Below are 24,685 nucleotides of genomic sequence, written 5' to 3' on the forward strand. Positions count from 1 at the left end.
GTATATACGCATTACAGTATCTAAAACAACAATGCTAAGACTTTCTAGCTCTAACTCATCTGTTCTACACTCCTGTGCTATGCAGAAATATGAAATGTATATTCCATTAAGAAAATAATTCAGTGAATGATGACACCTTCTACAGATATGGTTGACAACAATGAATATGCAGCAAACAGTTTATATTTTAGACTAAGATGTGGCAGAGTAAATCTTTTTTTTTAAATCTCCTTGCATGACTTGTACTTTGGGGGAGCTAGTCATGTGTATAGAGGAGGAAAGATTGGGTCAGCTGTGAAATGTAAGGAGTATTTTCTGTTACAACAGCACAGGCTCCAAAAGCACAATAATTGATGGCAGTGTGATACCTTATCCTTGGTTAGCAAATCATCGGCATATTGCACAGAAAGCTGAATATGGTGCTTGCAGAAGTAACATTCAGACATTTTATTCCATGCCACGTTTCAGTTCTCTCTGAGATCTACCAATGTAACAGTTTGAAAACACTGATTTAAAACATGCAGTTTAATTATAGCTGCCTAGCCAAAAGTTAAAGTGTACTGTTAAGAGCATTATCCAAATGCCTGTTGAACACTGATAGGCATGGAATATCAACCATATCTCTAGGAAGCCTGTTCCGGTGTCTGAGCACCCTCATGGTAAAGAAATTTTCGTAATGCCCAGTCTGAACCTCCGCATTGCATTTTGTGCTGTTCCCATGCATCCTGCCATCAGTTTCCAGAGAACAGAGTTCAGCACCTCCCTCTCCACTCCCCTCAGGGAGCTGCAGAGAGTAATGAAGCTGCCTTTTGGCCTTCTTTTCTCCAGAGTAGACAAGGCAAGTGTCCTCAAGGCAAGTCTGTCATCATAGGACATGCTTTTCTGCCCTGTGACCAGCTCTGTTTCCCTCTGCTGGATGGTTTCAAGGACCTTGGCATCCTTTTTATGTTGCTGAGCCCAGAACTGCATGCAGTATTCAAGGTGAGGCCACACTAATGCTAAATGTAGCAGGAGAATCACTTCTTGACCAGCTGGCAGTGCTGTGTTTAATGCACCACAAAATGCAGTTTGCACTCCTGGCTGCCAGTGCACACTGCTGGCTCATGTTGTTGAACCAGTATTGGTTCACAACCAAAATGTTGCTAGAAGAGGTAGCTGCAAAATGCCCCAATGCTAATAGATGTAGAATAAGGTAGAATTAGTTTCTGTGAAATTTCTGAAGTTTCATCAGTGAAAAAGAAATGTATTAATATGAATTATCTTTGTTATGAGATGCATAGGGCTGCAATCTATACACAAATGCCTGATGTCTACCCATAAAGGCAAAAATACAGCAGAGACACCTAATCACTCTCTCTGTTTCTCATTTGCATTTGCTGTGGTATTAATTACCATAGCTAGTATACTTCTCAAACTGATAGAAATAGAAACCTCGTCCATTGATGGCTGAAATTGACATTCACTATAGAAATACTTGCAGTCAAATAATGGGCTATGATTATCCGACAGACAAAAAAAGTTCGAGCAGGAAGAAAAAAAAAAAAAAAAAAAAAGAGAGATTTTAGCTGTTACAAAAAGTCAAAATCCGAAAATTTATTTATGTGACATTTTATAAGTGGTGTCCAAGTGCAGACACTTCCCTTTCTATGTACATAGTGTAGGATAATAAGAGCTAGTAAGAGTCATTCCTCTTTAATCACACTATCAGACTGGCTTGAAGTAGGTGGGCAAGGCACTGAGTCATATCTTTCTACTTAAGGAAATGCCTCCCTCCTTTGTGAATTTCCATTGTGATCGGAGAACTCTGTGACAATCAGCTTTACTTTAAATTGTATTTAAATAGTATTTTTGTGTATTTGTGCTTGCTGGGGAGAACGTGCCACCAACACAGGAGAACACAGTTAATATCTCACACAGACAACCTGCTAAAGTGATCATGAATGGGGATGAAGAAAACTACTATGGAAAACATGGTAATTTATGTGCTTTCTTAGAAAACAATTCATAAGGGCCTGATCTAAATCTCATTTAATTCAACTGGGTTATTTCTATAAACTTTAATAGACTGGGATACAGCCCCAAATGTTTGTTTTTATAACTTCCTCAATTATTAGCAATATCCTTATTTTTTCCAGCATAACATTTGAAAGTTTATTTAAATTGCAGATCAAAGGTAGACAGCATATATTTGCCAATTTTTATTTAAGACAGGTAATTATTAGTCTTTTTTTAATTATTAAATTAATGCAGTGATAAACTGCAATGTTTAATTCAATTTGCTGTTTGGAGTCAGAATTGGTAGATCAAATATCCTGTGAAATATTTATATTAATGGCATTATAATTCAAAATGCAAAAGTATCCTATTAAGCAGCCCTGAAATAGATCTGCCTCGTCTGCGAAGACTATAATCTCAGTTTTTAATACTAGCAAAAAAATTACAGTAGTTATGCCACATCACTGCTTTCTTTCCTTACACCTTCCAAACTCCTGAAGCTTGGAATTTGCTTTCTAAATGTGATCTTTGGGCTTTTATAGTTAAGGAAGTGATTTACTTTTACCAGGAGATACCTATTAATAACATAAAATAAATGTTATTTTATTATCTTATGTTATTATTATTATTATATTATGTTATGTAATTTTAAAATAAGATAAAATAATTTATCCCACCCCCTGAAGAATCTTCTCCATTTTTAAAAGAACGATATTAAAAAAAAAAAAAAAGTAAGGGATTTGATTCCTAATTTGGAAAAAATGAGAATGAAGCAAACAACATATTGATTTATTTATTATTATTATTTTGCATGAAAGTATATTCCCAGTTTCTATGTTTAAATCCAAGATTTAAAGTTTCTGCATTTAAATCCCAGTTCCTGCACCTGGGGCACAACAACCTCTAGCAGTGCTACAGAATGGGAGATGAGTGGTTAGAAAGCTGCCTGGGAGAGAAGGACCTGGGAGTATTGGTTGATAGTCAGCTGAATATGAGCCAGCAGTGTGCTCAGGTGGCCAAGAAGGCCAACAGCATCCTGGCTTGTATAAGAAACAGTGTGACCAGCAGGGCTAGGGAAGTGATCGTCCCCCTGTACTCGGCTCTGGTGAGGCCGTACCTCGAGTACTGTGTTCAGTTTTGGGCCCCTCGCTACAAGAAGGACATCAAGGTGCTTGAGAGTCCAGAGAAGGGCGACAAAGCTGGTGAAGGGTCTGGAGAACAACTCTCATGAGGAGCAGGTGAAGGAGCTGGGGTTGTTCAGCCTGGAAGAGGCTCAGGGGTGACCTTATGACTCTATGTATTTACCTTAAAGGAGGCTGTAGTGAGGTGGGGGTTGGTCTATTCTTCCACGTGCCTGGTAACAGGTCGAGTGGGAATGGGCTAAAGTTGTGCCAGGGCAGGTTTAGAGGGCAGGTTTAGGTTGGATATTAGGAAGAACTTCTTTACTGAAAGGGTTGTTAGACACTGGAATGGGCTGCCCAGGGAAGTGGTTGAGTCACCATCCCTGGAGGTCTTTAAAAGACATTTAGATGTAGAGCTTAGTGATATGGTTTAGTGGAGGACTGGTTAGTGTTAGGTCAGAGGTTGGACTCGGTGATTTTGAAGGTCTCTTCCAACCTAGATGATTCTGTGATTCTGCTTATGTTTTGGTAAGGAATATTCCAGTGATGTTACAGACTACTTTGGTCAGTGAATTTTAATGTACTTGAGAATTTGCGTATAGTTACTCTTTCCTGTGTAAACTGCCACATTCTTTAATGGATTTATGTCAAGAGTTGCATTACAGAGGGGCACAGTTTAAGTATCATTGCACAGCAATGTGCCATGATAAACATAGTGACTTCTGACAATGAAAAACAGTTCTTGGAAGAAGTTTGCCTTGCTGCAATAATTATACTGCTGTTAGTGAATAATACTATGTTACAGCATCCCTCTGCTTTCTTGATGGACAAGAAAGTTTCCATTTGAATCACAGCTCATTATCAGGAATGCTTTGTCTGTTTTTATTTTCTTGCCTATGAATTAGAGATACTAGTTTTTATTGTATCAGTATTGTGAAGTTCACCTACACTTGAATATGTTCCACAAATATATACATCTTTTGACATGGATTTTCTTGTTTCCGTTTCAGAATCAGGTATGATATAAATAACAAAACTTGAACTAGTTACAATGTTAGACACTCTGTTAGTAATGATTTTATTACAGTGAGAAGGACACTGGAATAAACATGTATCTTGCCCAACTTGTTATGTTATAAAACCATTCTATTTAATGGAGACATTCTGGAAAATCAGGAGATTGATTTGTCAACAGGCTTTCAACAGCACCGACTGACTGGAGAAACATCTATAAGCAAAATAAAAGTATGGGTTTCCCCGCTGAAAGCCTATCATATTTTTAAAATCTAGCTTGTTCCAATGCCAAGAGGATCAGGTATCTATCTGAAAAGTAAATAATATGTAACACATTAGAAAAGATGAAGTACGTTCAAATAGATTTGTGATGTGCTAGGTCTTGGCTGGCTGTAATCATAATTACAGCAATGTGGGGCTGGATGTATCTCAAGAGATCCATTTGGCCATCTTCGTGCTGACACATGGTACATTTTGCTATTCTGTTCCCAATGGGTGTTTGTCTAATCTGTTCTTAAAGCTTATGGTGAGGAAAATCAGAAGTATGCTTGAAAACCTATTCCAGTATTTAACTGCCTGTGTGCTCTGAAAGGTTTCTTAATGCCTAATCTAAACCATCTTTGCTATAAATGAAGTTGTTTCCTCCTCTTTCTCTGATAGAGGAAGCTGAAAATAAATGATCACTGTAATTTTTATACAGTATTTGAGGACCATTGTTTTGTCCTCTCTCCCTTAATCACAGTCATTGAAGTTTACATTCATTTACTTCTTTTTGTAAACTTCTTAGTATCTTGCTTTTCAGTCAGTCCTTCTACTCTTTCCAGTTTGTTTGTATCTTTTGAAATTCTAGTGCCGTGTTCTAGATACAGTTTTTCAGCTGAGGTCTTACATGTCCCAAGCAGAAGGAACAATGACTTCACCAGTCATGATCACCCTTCTTCAATCAGTTGTGCAATTTTTTTTTACAAAGGCATTGCTTTACTGACTCATTCTCTCTTTGTAGTCTGCCATAATTGTTTAGGGTTGTTCTTATTGATGTTGTTAAAGGCAATTATTCTATATGGATTTGTAACCTGAGTTTGTCTTTATAACTTCCTTCGGTTTATGAAAATCACACTGAATTGTTAAAATGTTTATCAAAATAATTTTGATTCTGTCTCCGGAAGCATTTTAACACTTGTCACCTGCACGATTTCTAAGTGTTCATTCTATTTTTTTTTGTTGTTGTTCAAATTGTTACGGAAATTATAATAGCCCTGGAAAACAGGTTGCTCCAGTAGTGAGGTTGTGCTAGCTACTGACACTCAAGAGTGAGATTTTGGAGTCAGTGAATGGTTTGGTAAGTGTTTGCCCTCAAAAGCAAACAGATTGTAAGAAAGAATTATTGGGAATGAACTGAGATCAAATGAGAAAAATCATTATATATTTTATAAATAACAGCCAATGTGTACTGTGAATATCCTGTGCAGTTCTGGTCTTTCCTTTTCCAGTGATATATAGTAGCACTGAAAAAGGTCCAGAAAAAGAATATCAACATGACCAAAAGTGTGGAACAACTTATGTATGAGAAACAGCTAAACAGACTAGGACTCTTGACTCTGGAGGACAGATTAATAAAGAGGAATATAGTAAGAACCTGTAAAATTATCAGTAGCATACTATGCTACAGGTATGAGCTGACTGATGGCAAGCTTAAAACAAACAAAAGGAGATAGTACTTCAATATTTCATTAATCTGTAATAGGGCATTGCAGATTCTGAAAGTGTGTGTGAGTTAAAGAGATTTATGAGATAAAAAGAAATTCACCAACAACTACTAAATACAAAGTCTGTTCAGAGTCTTTGGTTCAGAAAAGTGCTGAGTTGCAAATCTCTATAATCTTAGAGAGAATTTTAGGGAAATACCACTGTTAGTCTTGATTTTGCATTTCTCCTCAGGTGTTCACTATGGCCCCTTGAAAAATACAGGTCATAGGTTTGATGGAACTTGTGATCTGGTGTTGGTGTTCTTACAGGTTAAACTTGGGTCCTATATGAGCTATGTACAAAGGCTCACTTCAGTATGCCTTATGCCTAGAATTTATCAGTAGGAAGTATTATAACAGATTCTGAATTGTTCTGTAGAGAAGTTATTTTTTATATGCTTAATTTGTAGAAAACGTTATATGAATAGATTCTTGAAAATACAGGCTTTGGCCCAGCATAAGCTATTGTGTGGAACATTTGCTTTCTGGAGCGTGGTGGATTTCCATTGTCACTGAGTAACAGAATAACTTAAATCATCCACTCTCCAGCATTTCTGTCATACTTGGCTCCTCCAAAGTTTTAGCTTTCCCAATCTCTTTGTTAAAATGTATTTGTTTTAGAAGCTTGGTGAGGTGGAGCTGAACAGCTCAGATAAAGAGCAAATAGAATTGCAAGATCTGCTTTGTTTGTTGTGCTGGTCTGCCAGTATTTTGATAAGGTTTTCTGATATAAACCAAGAACAAAGTCTAGAGTTAGTAAGTAAATTTTGCTTCTAATAAGTTTCTGAATTCTTCTCTAATTGAACAAAAACAAGTATTTTGTTGGTGGACTAGGAAAAGTTTAGGCTGGTAACAACACCCTTTAACACTAATTGTATTCTGAAGAAGAGATCCTTAAGTAGGCAGCGAGACGGTACTAAGCCATTTGTATTGTAGCAATGATATCCTAATGAAGAAGTGATTTTTCACTGCACATAATTTGGTTTGGTAAATCCTTATAATTATTGAACTTCAAAATACCCTGGAAGTCTGAATAGCTTTAAAATCATGGTCTTTTAAATGAGGTAGAATCATAGAATCATTAAGTTTGGAAAAGACGTCCAAGGTCATCTAGCCCAGCTGTCCCCCTGCTACCAATGTCACCCACTAGACCATGTCCCTAAGCACCACGTCCAACCTTTCCTTGAACACCCGCAGGGACAGCAACTCCACCACCTCCCTGGGCAACCTCTTCCAATGCCTAACCACTCTTTCTGAGAAGAAATTTCTCTTAATTTCTAACCTGAACCTCCCCTAGAGTGATTTGAGGCCATACCCTCTTATCCTATCGCTAGTTATCTGCGAGAAGAGGACGACCCCCAGGTCCCCACAACTTCCTTTCAGTAGCCAATGTACAGCAAATGTTTTTGAAACTAGAACATTGCTAGTAATTAAAAACTAAAACGGCAGATGGTGTTACTCCATGCAGGGCAATTTTTTCATCTCTCAGGATCTGTGAGTAAAGACAACCAAGTAATCTGCTTAAACTCCAACCCACAACAAAAGAAGGAACTTGAAAAGGAAAATTTAAACTCTGCCATAAATTTTTGTTATTATTTCAGAAGTGAAATCACACTGTAAGCCTTTGTATTCAAGTCCACATTTGAAACACAGATTGGAGCTAGTATTTTGTAGTTTCTCAGTAAGGTTTGCTTATTTGTAGAGAGGATCAATTGGAACTATGCTAACCGGGATAGCCATCCATAGAAATTTATCACAATTGATTCCTTTCATCTGTAAACTCAGGCTAGATGCTACCACCTGTTTCTAGGAAGGTCCTGACTTGACCGTCTTGTCAAATATGACCTTCTGAGGTTCATACAAAGCAACAAACATATTCAGGAACGTATGCGTTTCTTCCCCAGGATGTTCAACACCAAGAGCTTGTAGCAAACAAATGTTATTTGTTGAAGCTACTGAATGTAATATTTCTTGATCAAAATAGCAGTACAGAATACAATACGTTATAGTAATGTTGGGAAGTGTCCTGTTTTCAGCTAGGATAGAGTTAATTTTCCTCCTAGTAGCTGGTAGGGTGGTGTGTTTTGGCTTAGGAGAAGAGTGCTGATAACATGCTGATATTTTAATTGTTGCAGAGCAGTGCTTACACCAAGCCAAGGACATTTCAGCTTCTCACTCTGTCCTGCCAGCAGGCAGGCTGGGGGTGCAGCAGGAGCTGGGAGGGGACAGACCCAGGACAGCTGACCCAAACTGACCAAAGGGGTATTCCATCCCATCTGATGTCATGCTAAAAAATATATAGGGGTGGCTAGCCAGGACTGGGGGGCTGGCTGCTCAGGCATAGACTGGGCATTGGTCAGCAGGTGGTGAGCAACTACATTGTGCATCGCTCGTTTCGTACACATTATTAGTAGTAGTACTATTATCATTATTATTATTATTATTTTTCTATCTTAATAAACTGTCCCTGTCTCAACCCACAGGCTTCATTTTCCTGTTTCTCTCCCCCATCCCAGAGAGGGGGGAGGGAGGGTGAGCAAACGGCTGTGTAGTGCTTAGTTGCCGGCTGGGTTAAACCACAACAGCAAGATGCTGGACAACAAAAAATCTGATCCATCTTCCTGTATTACTTATAACCACAGAATCATTGAGGTGATTGGGAGGTCTCTAGTCTGACATCCTGCTCAGAGCAGAGTCAGCACTGAATTTCTGCAATCTCCAGCCTGATTCTTGTCATCTGGTAAGCCCAATGCAACAAGGGCAAACCTGTGATGCTGGTATCTAAAATAAAGTCCCGTAACCAAAGAAGTAGGAAGTAAGAATAACTGCAAAAGTGGAAATATAATGCAGAATCATAGAAGAATATAATGCAGAATCATAGAAGAGACATTTAAGATCATCTAGTTCTTAAGTACAGAAGTGACTCCAGACTGTCATTAGATTTTTAGAGAAAAATCAGAAGGGCGTAGCCTGCAGCTCCAGAGAGGTAGGTTCATTTACTTGCTGCCAAACACACTTTGTGTGCAGCTGTGAGATACAACTGTTGTCTCTCAAATATCAGCAATTTTATATTGTGAACTCTTTGCATAGGTGTAGTGATAGGATGTACATTGGAAATAATTATGTGGTAAATGAGAGGCCCTCATTTTTTTATGCCAGAAGAAAATAAGCTTTGATCTTCTCTACCAAAATTAGGTAATCATATTGGTGAATTACTGATAATGCTGACATGAAATTATTTTAACAGAATTGAGTAAATAGGAATATATAGAAGACGTTCTTCAAAGACTGCTATTAACTCCCCCCTCTATGTAAGTTTTATTTTTAATAAGGACATGCTTTTATGTTGTTTTATTTTAAATGCAGGTGAACCAAGGAAATTTGACCCAAAGTTCAGAGGACCTATTCATAACAGGTAAATATCTTAAGTCATTCTTTTTTCATTCAGTTGGGTTTGTGGTGAACAGAGCATAAACATTTAATTTACAAAACTTGTGAAATTGATTCTGCAGTTCTTTTTAATCCAGAAGACTATCCTTACCACACTTAAGCAATATTATATGTATGCTTTTAGTTCTTTCAACCTAAATGCCAATTCTGTATGCTTTGTGTTGTCTAGTACCTGCTGTCTTAACTTGAGCTGATGTAAGCAGAACTGTTAGTTATCAAATACTACTAAGCCTGCAGGAACTGGTGGCGCAATCTGTATCTGTGCAGTCTGTGGTGTTGTTATATTCTGTGGTCCCTTGGCTGGATAATGCAGTCTGTCTTGTTTCCATATAGTATGGGACTGGAAACCAGACATACTCTATTCTTCAGTTTGCAGCTGGTTTTCCTGCACAGAGGGATGAAACTCTGTGATCATATGCCAGGACAGATTAACATTTTTACTGTTATTGTATTCTGATCTAGTGAAAGGTGTCCCTGCCAATGTCACAGGGGTTGGAACTAGATGATTTTTAGAGGTCCCAAACCATTGACATTTTCTGCAATTTCAGAGATATATATGTGGTATTCTACCATTTCATCACTTTCTACCATTCCAAAGCAGCTTTTAAAAAACAAAATCACATAAAACCGTCCCATAACTGATATGCCACATTTATTCAGTGCCTATCATAAATTCCCCGGTGAGATGATATTACTGGAAACGCTACAAAATAGGTCAGTTCCCTATACAGTGAGGGTATGACCTCATTGTACAGTAGACCATAAGGCAGTGATTCCTAAATTGGTACATACTAAGCTTACATTGCAACGAGGTGCATCTGGGTTTAGATTCAACATATTGTTTTTGCAAGACACTCAAAAGACTTACCTGACTGTGTAGGGTCATCAGTGCAGAACTGTGCAGTAGACATGTAGCACTGTAGACATACCCTTTAAGTAGTTTGTCTTTTTAAGACAATGAATGTTTGTTTGTTTTTTTTTAATTTCTTTTTTTTTTTCCAGTTACTGAGATGAAGTGATTAACAAATGACAATCTTTTGAGCAAATAAGGATTAGCTAATTCCTGTGAACAAAATGCCTTCTCAGAATATATTCCTAAGAGTTCAACAGGAGAAAAGTAGGATTTTGCCCTGAATTTGCTCCTGACTTTGGGACTTCCCACTTTTCTGTAGGAGGAGAGAAACTGATGTCATTTAACCCTGGCAGGCAGATAAACACCACACAGCTGTTCAGTCACTCCTCCAGTGGTATGGGGGAGAGCAGTGGAAAGGTATGAGTGCAAGAACTCATAGTTTAAGATAAAGACAGTTTACTAAGTAATGCAGAAGTCGTGCACACAAGCAAAGCAAAACAAGGAATTCAATCACTACTTATCAGCAGACAAGTGTTCAGCCAATTCCAGGAAAGCAGGGCTCATCATCTGTAGCGGTTTCTTGGAAAGACAAATGCAACCACTATGAACGTCCCCTCCTTCTCTTTCTTTCCTGCCAGCTTCTATTGCTGAGCACAGTGTCATATAGTATAGGATATCCCTCTGGTCACTTGGGATTGCCAATCACAGAATCATAGAATCATTAATGTTGGAAAAGACCTTCAAGATAATCTGGTTCAACCGTGACCTTACTACCAATGTCACCCACTAAACCATGTCCCTAACTGCCATGTCCAACCTTTCCTTGAACACCTCCAGGGGTCGTTATGCCACTACTTCCCTGGGCAACCCATTCCAATGCCTGACTACTCTTTCTGAAAATGTCTCATGTTTTCTAACCTAAACCTTCCCTGGCACAACTTGAGGCCATTCCTTCTAGTCCTATCACGAGTTACCTGTGAGAAGAGGCTGACCCCCAGCTGGAGATGTATTCCTTCCTCACACCAGATCTATGATCAGTTTAACTGAAATCATATGAGACAGAAAAGATTTGTGAAAGCAATAGCTGGCATCACAAAAATATCTAGCACAACATGTTTGAAGTCTAACCTGTCTTTAATTCATCAAAGGCAGAAATTTACTCCAAACCAACTTGCGCTGCCCCCAGGGGTTCGCTGGTAGGAACTGAATATGTTTGCCACCTCTCAGTTTCTGAATGTACGAATACTTGCCTCATTTCACAGCCCTAAAATAGTCTCTCTCTCTCTCCCCTTCCCTTCTATCCCACCACTTCACTCACTGAAAGTGAGCTGCTTGAGTGTTAAAAGGGACTAAAGATTTGCATATTGTATCTAGTAAAATAAGTAATTACTTTTTATGAGCAACAATTAGTCTGTATGACTAATGAGTCTCTATGTTTCAAAATTCTCTGAAGCTACCCAATAAAGTATTTATTTATTTATTTATTTATTTCAGTATTTAGTTAACAGTGATACTTGGCCACAGGGAGTTTTACTAGGACCTATACAGGAGTTTGTGTCGTACAAAGAACAGAAAATCCTGTCTTTTGGTAAAGTGTTTATGGGTACTTACTCATTGTGGGGTATACAAAACTATAAAGTAAGATTAGCACAAGTAGATGTAATCTTTAATTGTATTTAGTTATCATAAAATGAGACCTCTGAGAATTACACTAGAAGAGGCTCCTGAGATTATAGGAGTTGTAATTGAAGTATTTATGGTGGCATATTTCTCCTTAGACATATTTTATTAAATCTTGTATCTCTTATAAACTGCTCTGATGCCAAGCTTCAACACAGTGTCTGAACAGACTTGGACAATGAACAGCATTTCTGTCTTTAAGTAATTGTCCTTCATTAGATTACTGTCATACTAACCTTGAATCTGTACCAGCTTTGCCTCACTAAAAATTTATTTCAGTGATTTGTTAAAACTGTATCTCTCTAAAGAAACGAACAGGAGTTTTCATTCCTTTTCCACACCTGAAAACACTTTTCAAGATCTCCAGTTGTTTAAAAGTTCATCTTCTTTATGCTAAAGAATAACGGTTGTTCATAAAAGGAAACGTAGACTGGAAAATGGAAAGAACCATAGCCACTAAAAATTACTGTTTGTCATTGGAGTTTGCATTCTGAGATTTCTTACTTGCAGTCTTCAGCTCTCATCCACTTGGCTCCTTACGTAGACTCTCAAGCAGAACTAAATATTGCTCAGTTTATGAAGACACTCTTTAACATGAAGAACACATTAGACTTCCTGAAGTGATTATTGCTCACTCTTATATCAAGAAAAAAAAAACAAGATACAGCTTTGATCAGGTCAGAACAGAAGCAGCTTATTGCTACAGCTGTAGGAGAGAGTAGAGAGCAACACTGAAGTCTTCTGCCTATGCGAACTCTGCCCAGGCAAGGCAGCTACAGATTTTACGTACCTTTAGGTTATACAACCTGCTCTTGACCAAAACTGTGTCAGATAAACAGAATATTGTAAGTAACAGTGATTGAAATACTTCAGATGAGTAAGGTCAAGACAGTACATCCTTCTACAAATAATTTACTCCTTTGTTAATGAAATTGTGCTGACTGGTGAGACCATTAGTTGCAAATATTTTTTAGCTAGTGAGGCCTGCAAAGACCTATGAAGCATGTGCTGCCACACGTCTTCAGAAGTAAAAACTTGTGAAGTTAGCTTGTGAAAGAGAAAATTGGTCACTGTAACTGGAGACCTCAAAATTTGTTGTCTCTGTAAATGCATACTTGCCCTTCTCCTACCTGCTTAAGTGTTCATGTTTCATATAAATTACATCTCTAGAATGACTCTGATCAGGGTCAGATGCTGGAAAAAAATGATTGTAGTGATCCATATCTCCACTCCTCTGCCTGAATGAGCTTGATATGTAGACCAAAAAATTAAAAACAGCAATTGAATTGAATGCTGACTTCTCAGTTTTCAGACTGGAGAATGTGTTTTTTAGCTTGTCTGCAAATAGAGGTATGGCACTCCAAAAGATGTTATCTATTTATTTATCTATCTATCTATTTATTTATTTATTTATTGTAGAGAATGTTTTGGTTGCACTAAATGAGGTCAAACAACCAAGTCAGAAAAGTCAGAAATTTGTGCAGAGATCAGGGTAGGTAGTTAGATACTGGCTTTTTTTTTTTCCACTTTTTTGTTATTTTCCCAATCATAACCTATTTATAATGCAGGTAAGCTGTGCTGGATCATCATCTCAACATATTGTTTATAATACCTGATACCAGAATTGATCTCACGTTTTCAATGTTTTAACATACCATTTGTTTTAAGAACGTTTAAGCCTGTTCTTCCATATGTTTTTATTTCTGTCTACAATTCAAAAGACATATATATTTATTTGATGGTCTTGCAGTGAAAGCAGGACCTTACACCTCACATGTGATTTTGTGAGTAAGACTTCAGAAAATAGTAAGTGCAGATGCAAACATACTTATGTAGTATATTACGATGTGAGAATACCCTATGGCACTCATTGTTTTCAAAGGGTCGTATTAGACACCTTATTTTTTAAAAAGTGTTCCCTTCTGTCCCTAGGCATTGTACAGACATTATTTGCTGTGTAATCTTCATAGTCGTCATTCTGGGTTACATTGCATTAGGAATTGTGGGTAAGTAAAAACAGGTATAGTATGTAGTAGTGCTTTCTCATACCCAGGAGAAGCAGCTTTGTGAACATCAGTACTTTTAACTGACATGTCCCTTTTGCTTATATCTACATAAAGCATTCAGTTCAATAAGTAATACCTTGCTTAGAAGCAAATCATGAATTTACATTAGAAGCAAATCATGAATTAACACTCAGTGTCTGTTGTAATTAGGGAGACACTCAAATCCACATATTTATGATAAAAAATTAAAAATGAAGTATATTCAAGAAAAATGACATTGATAATTTTGGTAACATAAAGTAACTGTGGTGGAAAAAGCCTTTCATTTGTCATTAAGCTGAAAGCAAAAGATAGAGATAAACACTTTAGTTTTCAGAGGCTTTTTGTTCTGCAGATTACCAAAAGAACCTATACGAGCAGTGAATGGGGAAGTAAAAGAGGTAACTTCATTTACTATGAGATCCAGAGTTGTTTGCATATTAAGATATTCATTAGTAATACCCATTTTATTTTGTGTGAGAGAATTGTATAAATGCCTGTATGTGAAAACACAAATAATATTGTGAAAGTGTACTTGCTGTGTGTCTGCATGCTTTGCTGAACTCTAATTTATTTCAAAATAAGAGGTCATCTTCAGTACAACTCATTAGTCATGAATTGAGCCTTATGTCTTATTACAGAAACAATAAAAAGTACATTTCTGTATTTTCTTGTGTGAAGACCCTTCTGGATTCCTATTAAATTTACCTTGAGGAATAAGCAATAAATAAATGTAGCTTTATCACACAGCTGCTGTGACTGAAAATCTGAATCCAATTTTGCTCTCAACGTTGTATATAGCACATAGGTTTTAGCTGTATGCACATCTGTTTAACAATGGAGTAGAATTTGTTTAGGTATATGTTTCAAGAAGAGTTAAATGTAGTCTAAGTAAAAGGTAGTTAAATCTCCTTGAAAGATGAAACATGATAATTTTTGATACTGGTCTTTCTTGGTCCTGCTTCAATGATGGCTGCTGTTAAATGACTTTACTGAATAGAAATATTTATTCCAGGATTTACTCTTTGTTTCATTCTGTTAATTTCACAGATGAGCTAATAGTGCCAATTTAACAATGTAATTTTATTTCCTATGGGACTGGCTTAACACTACATACATATTTCTGAGACCTTGGGTTTATCTGGGTGATATTTTACAGAAGTTAGCGTCTTAATTGATGATGATTTTGATTCAGAAAGATATACATAAAAGGCAACAAATAAGTTCTATTGGAAACGAGCCTCATGTTCCAAAGGACAGATTAATTTGAAGTAATTGCTTTTGTTGTATTGCTCAAAAGGATGTTTATACAACTTCAATGTATTCAGCATGGATTTACAAATTCTGCATCATGTGTGCCACTACCTGCTTCAAAGCATTACTAAATTGCTTGTGTTAAAAATCTGTTAGAACAATTTCTCAATTTTCAGGTTAGGTTCTGCACACATTAAAACATTAAAAAATACATTTAAGAGAAGCAAATTAATAATGTGAAAGACTGCTCTTTTGAAAGTACACAGTAGAGGGAATGAAGCAGATAGTATAAACAGATTTGTGGTTATTTTTTAAGTATCAAAAGATGCCACTGTTCTAATCACGTTTTTTCCTTGACAGGGAGCTTTCCATCCTTTACAACCAACAACATAGCCCTAGAGCACAGAAAAAGAGGAGTACACCTGATAGACATTCAGATTGACAGGCAATAGGTATTTTTGATACTGTCCATGTGTGTTGGCTCCACATCAGTAAAAGCGCTGACATAACTGCAAACCTCCTGACAACGAAATGGTGCTATCATAGAATGTCATGCTGCTGCTCTGGGGGTTGGCTCAACTGTGTAATATGGTTCAGCTGTTCTTTAATTTTCTTTTTTCATCTCATTTTTGTTTGTGCCAGCACTCAGACCACAGCCTTATGACTATTAGAATGTGCTCAGAAAAAAAATCTGAATGAGTGGATTCTGTTTTATTTAGTGCTTGATAGTGGGTCACCAATAGTACAGCAAAACACACAAAACATGCTGCTCTGTCAAACTAGTTCTTATAATAGCCTTCTTCCCTCAGTCAGAATTGTTGAATTAGATACTTATTCTGCACTGCTTATGCCAGAAAAAAAAAATTGTGTATTTATGACATGGATTTTTTTCACTCAGTTTGCAAAAAAAAGTGGCAGAGAAATGTTTATTAATCTTGATGTTTAAGGCCTGGCACAGCCAGTGAAAGAAGCACATATTTTCTCTTCTGGTCATCTCCCTTCTCCTTCTGCTGCTGAGTTAATCAAATGCTAAATGTTTATGTTGTAAAGCGGACTAATTCTTTTTTGTTTCACTTTGGAATTTAGCTGAGAAGCGTCTTCCTCTGTTGACCCAGCAGCTGATTCCAGTGGTGGAATTTCATAAAGAAAAGTGTGCTCAATCTATCTTTTAAATCAAATTAGTTTAGATATTGTTTTAGTAAAAACATGACTGAATCCTCAGGCATACAGGACAGCTACTGCCAAGCAAGAGAAGTTTTAGAGAATTTGGTAATGGCAAAGCAGGAACAGTCTGTACAGAAATTCTATTGAGAAGTGAGTAGTATGCTCCATCATTTATATTCTACTATTTTCTATTAGTAATTGAGAAATACACTGAAAACGATGAGTGATGAAACCTGAGACCAAGGATTGACACAAACCCTGTGAAAAAGAGACTTTTGAAAGATTTCAGCAGAGCTTCTGTTACAACTGAAGAGTGAGAGGATGATACACTGCCCTGCTAATTTAATGAGCAGAGTTTTATTCCTGATGGCTATATTAGTCCATTGAAACAGACTGAAGGAAGTAAGCCTGAATCACATTGACCTTTCTGATGGAAAGATCCTTAGGAAAAGATTGCTGTGTACATAAGCAATACACTGAGACACCAAACAATTACTTTACATTGCTTATCTCCTTTTTCCCAAGTTTGTCTGAGGAATTAAAAATAATTCCAGGTTTAAAATGCTACCTTAGTAAGGGGTATTATTGGCTGTAGCAGCTACTTCCAAATTATATGTACAAAGGATCTTTAAGTCTTGCTACTAAATTCTCATCAGTACTTTGGAACTGGCATGGTGGGGTATATCTCCACTGGTTCCTGTTTCATAAAGTGTCAAATAAAATAATAATTTAAAACACTAATTTTTAGCCTAGGAAAACACTGATGTAGAAGAGTCATTTAACATCATACAAATAAGGCCTGAAAGGCTTTTCAGATCTGTATAGGAGCTTGATTCATTTGAGCTCAGATTTTTAAGTTTATGAAAAGTAAGGTCTTACTAAAGTATAAGGAAACACTACTTATTGTCTGAATCACAATGGAAGAAAGTGTACATGGCATAACTAACAGACAACAGTGCAATCACCAGAGAGCTATGTGATGTCATGCATACATATGTGTAATTGAGTTTTCAGTTGCCTACAGGTGAGAGCTGATAGTTCATGTCTCCTGAATGTTCCCATTAGCTAGTGTTAATGAAATAAGTAAGTGGGGTTTAACAAAGAAAAAAAATAAATGGGGTTTAACACCAGTGAAGCACTTCAGCTTTCTGTGAGCATCAGAATACCACAGTTAATCTGAAATGCGATCAGTCTGGAAGTTCAGAAGTTGGTTGTTACCAGGCAACAAATTTTAAAATTCCAGAACACAAGCAAAATGAGATATGTTAAAATAAACTAGGGGATTTATTTTGGTAATTTAAAACCATACAAGGTGAAAAGTAACATTACAGATTCTCTTTTGGTGGACGTTATTATAACTATTTGCAAAAGTCAAAAAAACTATGTTGCGTATCTGTTCCAAACATTCCGTTAGATTTGTAATTTGCTGCTCTGAGATCTTGTATAGGTTCTGTCTCTACTGCACATATAATAATTGTTATAATAAGCACTATTATTCTCACCAAAGTGACCTTGAGGAAAATGACAGTTTCACAGTTGGCTAAATTTAATGCCACAAAGTGGAGAGAAAATGGTGTAATTACAGAGAAGCAAATTCAAGGTAGTATACATAGGTCAAAACCTAAAGTTTGGCTTCTGGCATTCAGTAATGTATTGCACAAGAGAGGGAAAGCTGGGACTGAAAACTTCGTAATAACTGCAATCTTTTACACATAATACAGACACAAGGAAATGGTTGTTAAGAGGATTTTTTTAGTGTTCTCTAGCAACCTGATTTTAGTGTGTTAGCTCAGGGTACTGATAAGGAATTATATTCTGGAACTATAGTTTACTTTCAGATGATGCTTTAGAAAAATGAAATTTCTGTGACTTAAAGGCAGATCAGCAATTGGTAGTCAGTAGTTCAAAGACTAGTCATTGGCTAGTCATTAAGGAAGCTTTTTTTGTTTTGTTCTGTTTTTATTTATTTATTTTTTCGCTAGGAAATCTACAAATCAATACTCTTCAGAGGCAATCAACAAAAATTAAAATGATACATGAGAGGTGACATTTTCATGCTAGTAAATTTCAACTACTATCAAGTTATTGCTATACACTTTACTGTAATGTTAAAAGATATATGTGTATTTGCAGCTTGGGTGCATGGTGATCCTAGGAAAGTGATTTATCCAACTGACAGCTATGGGCAGTTCTGTGGTCAAAAAGACACCTTCAATGAGTGAGTACTAAATCCAAATACCTATCTTTATGACTTATGCACTACGAACAAAAAGTGAGGTTTCAAATCCTCTCTGTGCAATTGGTTCTTGTGCAAAGCTGAAGAGACAACTACACTTGATTTCCTCTTATTGTATTTATTCCAAATAAAATTCATAAATAGATTAATCCTTCGGTGCAAATCTAGACACGAGTTATTACTGCAGTGCAGTTGTTCTCATTCAAAGAATATTTTTGGTAAAGTATAATTATAGCTGATTGCATCACTGATTGCATTGAAAGTGACTAGCTGGCTCAGCTTCTGGCTGTGAAGTTTAGGATATTTAATAACCATTTGAGAAATTCTTCTGTCCACATTTGGATAAATGTAGTCCTTAAAGCATTGTAGCCAGGTTCTCAGTTTCTCTCAATAAGCTCCAAATACCATAAAAGAACATATGGTAAAGGTCTTGTTTTCTGCTACTGCTTATCTGGGGATAGTGGAGAGCAGAATGTGTGGTCAGGCAGCTGTAGCCATACCTTTCTTGGAGATACCAGCCAAACAGCTCTGTTTAATTGTCTCAATTTCCTAATCTCTTAGCTTTGAAATTACAAGAATTAAATTTATTAGTTAATATCAACAGAGTATTTCTGCATGAAAACAGCTGCTCAGGAAAGAAGGATATCACATTATTGTTTCCTCTGAAAATCTAAAACTTTTTTATGAAACAAAATTTAAGAGTTTTGTTTCTTTTTTAAAAAAAGAGGCTGATGAAGGGACTGCTCAAAGGCTAATGCAAAAGTGGGGGGAGCAGTAGAGAGGAAGTGGAAGCAGGAGAGAGAAGAAGAGCTAGTACTTTGTATCCTCTCAAGCTCTTTTTAGAGAGGAAACACAAATGCTAGGGACTGTAAGAGGACAAGACCTGTTGCACTCTCTGACTAAGATTCTTTCTAACAGTTGTTGGCGAGTGACCAGAAGAGTCCTCTTCCTCTATGAAGAGAAAGAACTAGGAGCAAAAGTGTTCCCCTTCTTCTGTTCTTTGCTCTGTCTTTGCCCCCTCTCTGGTCCATGGGAAGCAGCAGCAGCTAAATAGGTTTGGTGGTCTGGGGCATACAGCACCCATGCACTGTGTGTGATATATAGCCAGATTTAATTCTGATTACCCATTCTCATTGCCTCTTTCTTTTTGTTATTCAAGTCTTCAATTATTTCTTACACCATGATTTCCAGTCTGTATTTTATTTGCCACATGGAGGAGTTCTTTATAAAAAATTAAGCCAAAAGTTACACAATATAATTTACTAGAAAAGGAGGAGTGTTATGACAATATTAGTATTAGGGCCTGCCAGGAGGCTCCTCTGAACAAGTCCCTCTGGTTCCCAAAAGTGGAGGTGTGGGATGTGCTTATCAGTCCTTTATGGATACCATAAGAAGTGAGAAAGACTAACCCATAACTATGGTTTTCCAAAGTCCCTGCAGGCTTAATCTGTGATCTCTGAATTGCGAAGTGATGACAGTCTCTGTGATTTGAATTTTTTGCTTGGAACAAGCATCCCCAGCAATCTCACTGAGCAGTAGAAAAGAGGAGCCGATAAGCCAACACTCACAGTTTGTGAAAAAAGAAAAAAAAGGAAAAAAAAAAGAAAAAAAGAGCCGAACTCTAATGAATTCCATGTATTCAAGTTAATTCTACTTTGTATAGAATCTTTGTGTGGAACTTTATCATTAGAGTATCTTTTAGGCCTCTTCATACTCCACTGTAAACCATCCATTAATCTTCATGGAATCTGTAAGCTTGTTTTGCCTTCTACAGAGCATAGTGTAAACATGGAATACAATAGTGTTTCACTGTAATGGACACAGACCTAGTTTTCAGTGGCTGTTTCCTTTTGTTACCTATATGCTTAATCTTTGTTTTCTGCCGGTAATATCAGCAAGTGGGCTAACACATCTGAAAAAAAAAAAAAAAAAAAAAAAGATTTCATTAATGGCTTAGAGAAGTTTACAGACTGTAAATACTCACAAGAAACTATCGGAGAAAAATGACATTTCAGTCCAAAATTTTATTATTTTGATTTGAAGAAACATAAACTAGTGAATTGTATTTGCTAATGTGCATGTTTTGTTAAACAGCACATAATAGAACACACTGCACTAAAAACAAGTTACGCATCTAAAATGTCAGGCAGTTGACCTAATCTCAGTTTTAAAAGGAGCTTGAATGTATGATTGCTATATGTACAAAACTTGCTATATAATGGCTTTGTAGACATAACCATATTCAGCAGCTCGCTGTATATGTCCTAGAATGGGGATTACCCCAAAAGCACTTCATTATTAATATATCCATCCTATTCCCAGGGCAGAGCTCTTTCTCTGTTGCATTGCCTTGGTTTGCATCAGTGGTGGCTCAGACAGTGTTGTATTGTGTTTTCTTGCACATCACAGGCTACAGGGGAGTATATGCATTACTAGCCAGACCACTTATCCTCAGGGTACTCATCCTCCCGACCTGGAAGTCTGGGAGCATAAGAAGCAGAAGCCCCCTGCAAAGTTCAGGTGGAAACAGTTAGAGACATGGACTGTCACAAGTCCATGGGACCAGATGGGATCCACCCAAGGGAGACGAGGAAGTTGGTGGATATGATTGCTGGGCTGCTTTACATCATCTATCAGTGATCTTGGTCATCCGGAGAGGTCCTGGATGACTGGAGACTTGCTAATGTGACGCCCATCTATAAGAAGGGTCATCAGGAGGACCCAGGGAACTACAGGCCTGTCAGCCTGACCTTGGAGCCAGAAAAGGTGACAGAACAGGTCATCTTGAATGCAATCATGCAATGTATGCGGGAACACTGAGGGATCAGGCCCAGCCAGGATGGGTTCATGAAAGGCAAGTCCTTTGAGTACTGTGTTCAGTTTTGGGCCTCTCACTACAAGAAAGACATCGAGGCCCTGTGGAGTCACCAGTTTTCAATAAATCCAAACTGAGGTGACAGCTACCTCAAGGCCTCAGTTTCCAGAAATTGTCAAGTGTGGGGATTGTGGGGTGCAAAACCTTCAGGCTGTCCTTTATATCAAAAAAAAGGTTTATGAGCATTGTTTTGAGATTCTACAATCATTCCGTTTCCTGGCTATCTGCTTTCAGTATCCAACCATAAAAGCTTTTGATTGATTTTGGTGCCACCTTCTGCTCAGCAAAGTAATCAACTTTCACAATGTAATGTTTTTAATATGCAGTTTCATTGATTTTGGTGCCACCTTCTGCTCAGCAATATAATCAGCTTTTACAATGTAACATTTCTAATATGCAGTACATACACAATATATTCAGTACAAGCAAAGGAACCACAGAGTTTTGCAGAGGTGTTTTACCAAACAGTCTTTCCCTTTTTAGAGGCAGAACTGCAGACACCTTCTAACTCTTATAGTACCTAGGGTTGTTTCAGCTTAAACTCCTGACTGTGGAAAAACTGTTCAAAATTAAAATTCTTTATTAAAAAAAGATTCTGGTTTAAAAGAACATTCAGTATCTGTTTGGGATTTGTCTTTTGTCTTGTGTTTGCAATATGTGCATTCTGAATAAAGGAATTAAAATACTAATTTATGCTATAAATTTTGGTGTGGTAGTATGTGTAAGCACCCATATTTATAAAATTAATTATCTTGTATTCTCTTTATAGGAACAAGACCATTCTGTTTTACTTTAACATTCTGAAATGTGCCAGCCCAGTAGTGTTAATAAACCTACAGTGCCCTACAACACAGGTGAGTGAAATACAGAGCTAAGATATTTTCCCTGCCTCTTAGTCATGGTGCTTAGGAACTAGACATACATTTGTATGGATTTTAAAATTGCTTTTCATGTTCTGTGAAACAGTATATGATTGTTTTACAGATGACATGTATAGCATACAGTATCTGTCACCTGTGATGGTCAGAAGAAAATAAATAGGAATGTACAAGATTGGCTATTTTGGATCAGCATTGAATAAAAGTCTGTCTAGCTGGATAAAGTGACTTGTTATTCATAAATTTATCACAGGCAGCTGTTCAGTAGTAGTAAGTGTATGCAAAAAATAATTTTGATTAACATCAAGGATTTTCCAAACTGGATGTGTACAAGAAAATGTACATATCCCCAGTGAGAGCAGTTTCTGGGTATAGTTAGATCTTATGGTGCTTTCAAAATTGAAAAAAGATTATTTTTGGCTAATGCCACAGTACTCTGTTAACTGTGCTGCAAATTACTGTGAAGCTGTGAAATAATCCCTGTCACTGACCTCATGTGGGTTAAAATTGTTCTTCTGATCTTTTTAAAATTAGACGATTTTATTGACCTGTTTTGCTGAGCAATTGAAGGGTCCAGAGGGCAAGATGTATGAGGAACAGCAGAAATTACTTGGATTGTTCATCCTGGAGAAGAAAAGACTTAGGAGAGGCCTCATGGCAGCCTGCAGCTCTCTCACAAGGCGAGCAGAGAGACAGGCATTGATCTCTGCTCTCTGGTGACGTGCGATAGGACCCGAGGGGACAGTCTGGAGCTGGGACATGGGAGGGTCAGGCTGGGTGGTAGGAGACGGTTCTTTACTAAGAAGGTGGTCAGGTACTGAAACAGGCTTGCTGGGGAAGTGGTCATGGCACTGAGCCTGCCAGTTCAAGAAGCGTTTGGTCAGTGCTCTCAGAAATGTGCTCTGATTTTTTGGGTGGTTCTTTGGGGACTCAGGATTTGGTCTGGGTGATCCTTGTGGGTGCCTTCCAACTTGGGATATTCTGTGATTCTATGTTTCAATAATTCAATTGTACAAACAGTTATATCGGTTCATTTTGGAAAGCAACAAATTATGTCGTGGGATTAAGTTGGGAGTTAGGAGCAGGACTGCTCTGATCCACCCTTGCTGCCAAAGTAATTGTAGCGTATAAATGAACTAGGTGATAGAATTTGGTCTCAGTCAGCTTGACAACATTCAGAGAAATCCAGTGCTACTTTGGATGAGAGCTGTTAGATAGTAACCAATTTACATATGGTAATTATCTTTTTATTTCACTGTCGTTTTGAAGTGGTTAAATTCCAGCTTGTCCTTACTCCTGATCCTAGTCCTTGCTAGATCTTTCTGGCCCATCAGTTAGTGTGACTGTATGGACTATTTAAAACAGCTGAAGAGATGGGTATCTCCAGGAAGGGAGAGCAAGAACCCTCTTAACACTATTCAGGTGCTGACAGAGTGGAAATTTTATCATCATCAAATTTGTTTCAGGATTCCCCACCTACCCACAATCAGACACCAGCATTATTACCCTGCAGCCTTTGGACTCTTCTGTTACTGGAACAATTCAGGCTGTCTAGAAATACTGAGTCATTATGTGGGAATTGGCTAGTACTGTGGTCAAGTTGTTGGTGGTTGTGAGTCAAGAAAGGTGGAATACTTCTTGAAACGGAGTTTGGGGGAGGGAAGATAGTTACTATGTTTATTTTCAGACATATATCTCCAAAGCTGAGAATGTTCTTGATTGCTGTTTGGTGCTGCAGAGGTTTAATACCCTGGTATTTTGCGAAAATGCTGAAGAAACTTTTCTTTGATAATACCTCTTCTGAACTGCAGAGATCTTTCATTCCTGTCCCTTTCTCATCAAATAGTTCAGGATAAAAACAAACAAACAAAAACAAACAAACAAACAAAACAAACAAGAACTGACATGGGAAGAGCTTCAGTTCTAGAGTAAGACTGGATTTACAAACTGTTATTACAGTTCACTGGACCCACAAACAACATATTTCATTGCCTGTTTCATAGGTGGGAAACTGAGATTATGGTAAAGTGTATACTCATAGTCACCTGTTGGCCCAACAAGGAAAAAGCTCTTCTTTCTTTGCTCCTTGCCTTCTGGGTAGTCCACAGGACCATAGTACTCATCAAGAAAGATCCTCTTACAGCATCTAGCCTCTAGCCTGTTCCAAGGATTAGCCTGTTAATCTAAGGATTAACCCAAGATCTTTTCCCAATATTCCTTTAGATGAACTGTATGTGGCAGAATGCCCTTGAGGTGAAATATAACTGCAAACGGCATCTCTCTGGTACTTGGGTAGCAAAGCTTTGCAAAGGGTGTTTGGACAGCACAGCTTTGGAAACAGAGAACAGCCTTCTGGAAAAGGCTGAAATTTCCTA

General features: G+C 37.5%; 1 protein-coding gene across 1 annotated transcript in view; it reads left to right on the forward strand.

The window, feature by feature from the left end:
* Positions 1-24,685, forward strand: part of SLC44A5 (solute carrier family 44 member 5) — an 85,719-nt gene that overhangs the window by 31,499 nt on the left and 29,535 nt on the right. The window contains exons 2-5 of the mRNA XM_084291088.1: positions 9,242-9,290; positions 13,791-13,864; positions 18,455-18,539; positions 22,202-22,286. Of these exons, the coding sequence (XP_084147214.1) occupies positions 9,242-9,290; positions 13,791-13,864; positions 18,455-18,539; positions 22,202-22,286 (293 nt within the window). The remainder of the gene's footprint in view (positions 1-9,241; positions 9,291-13,790; positions 13,865-18,454; positions 18,540-22,201; positions 22,287-24,685) is intronic.

The sequence above is a fragment of the Netta rufina genome (genome assembly GCF_964035555.1).
Source record: "Netta rufina genome assembly, chromosome: 8".
Taxonomy (NCBI): Eukaryota; Metazoa; Chordata; class Aves; order Anseriformes; family Anatidae; genus Netta; species Netta rufina.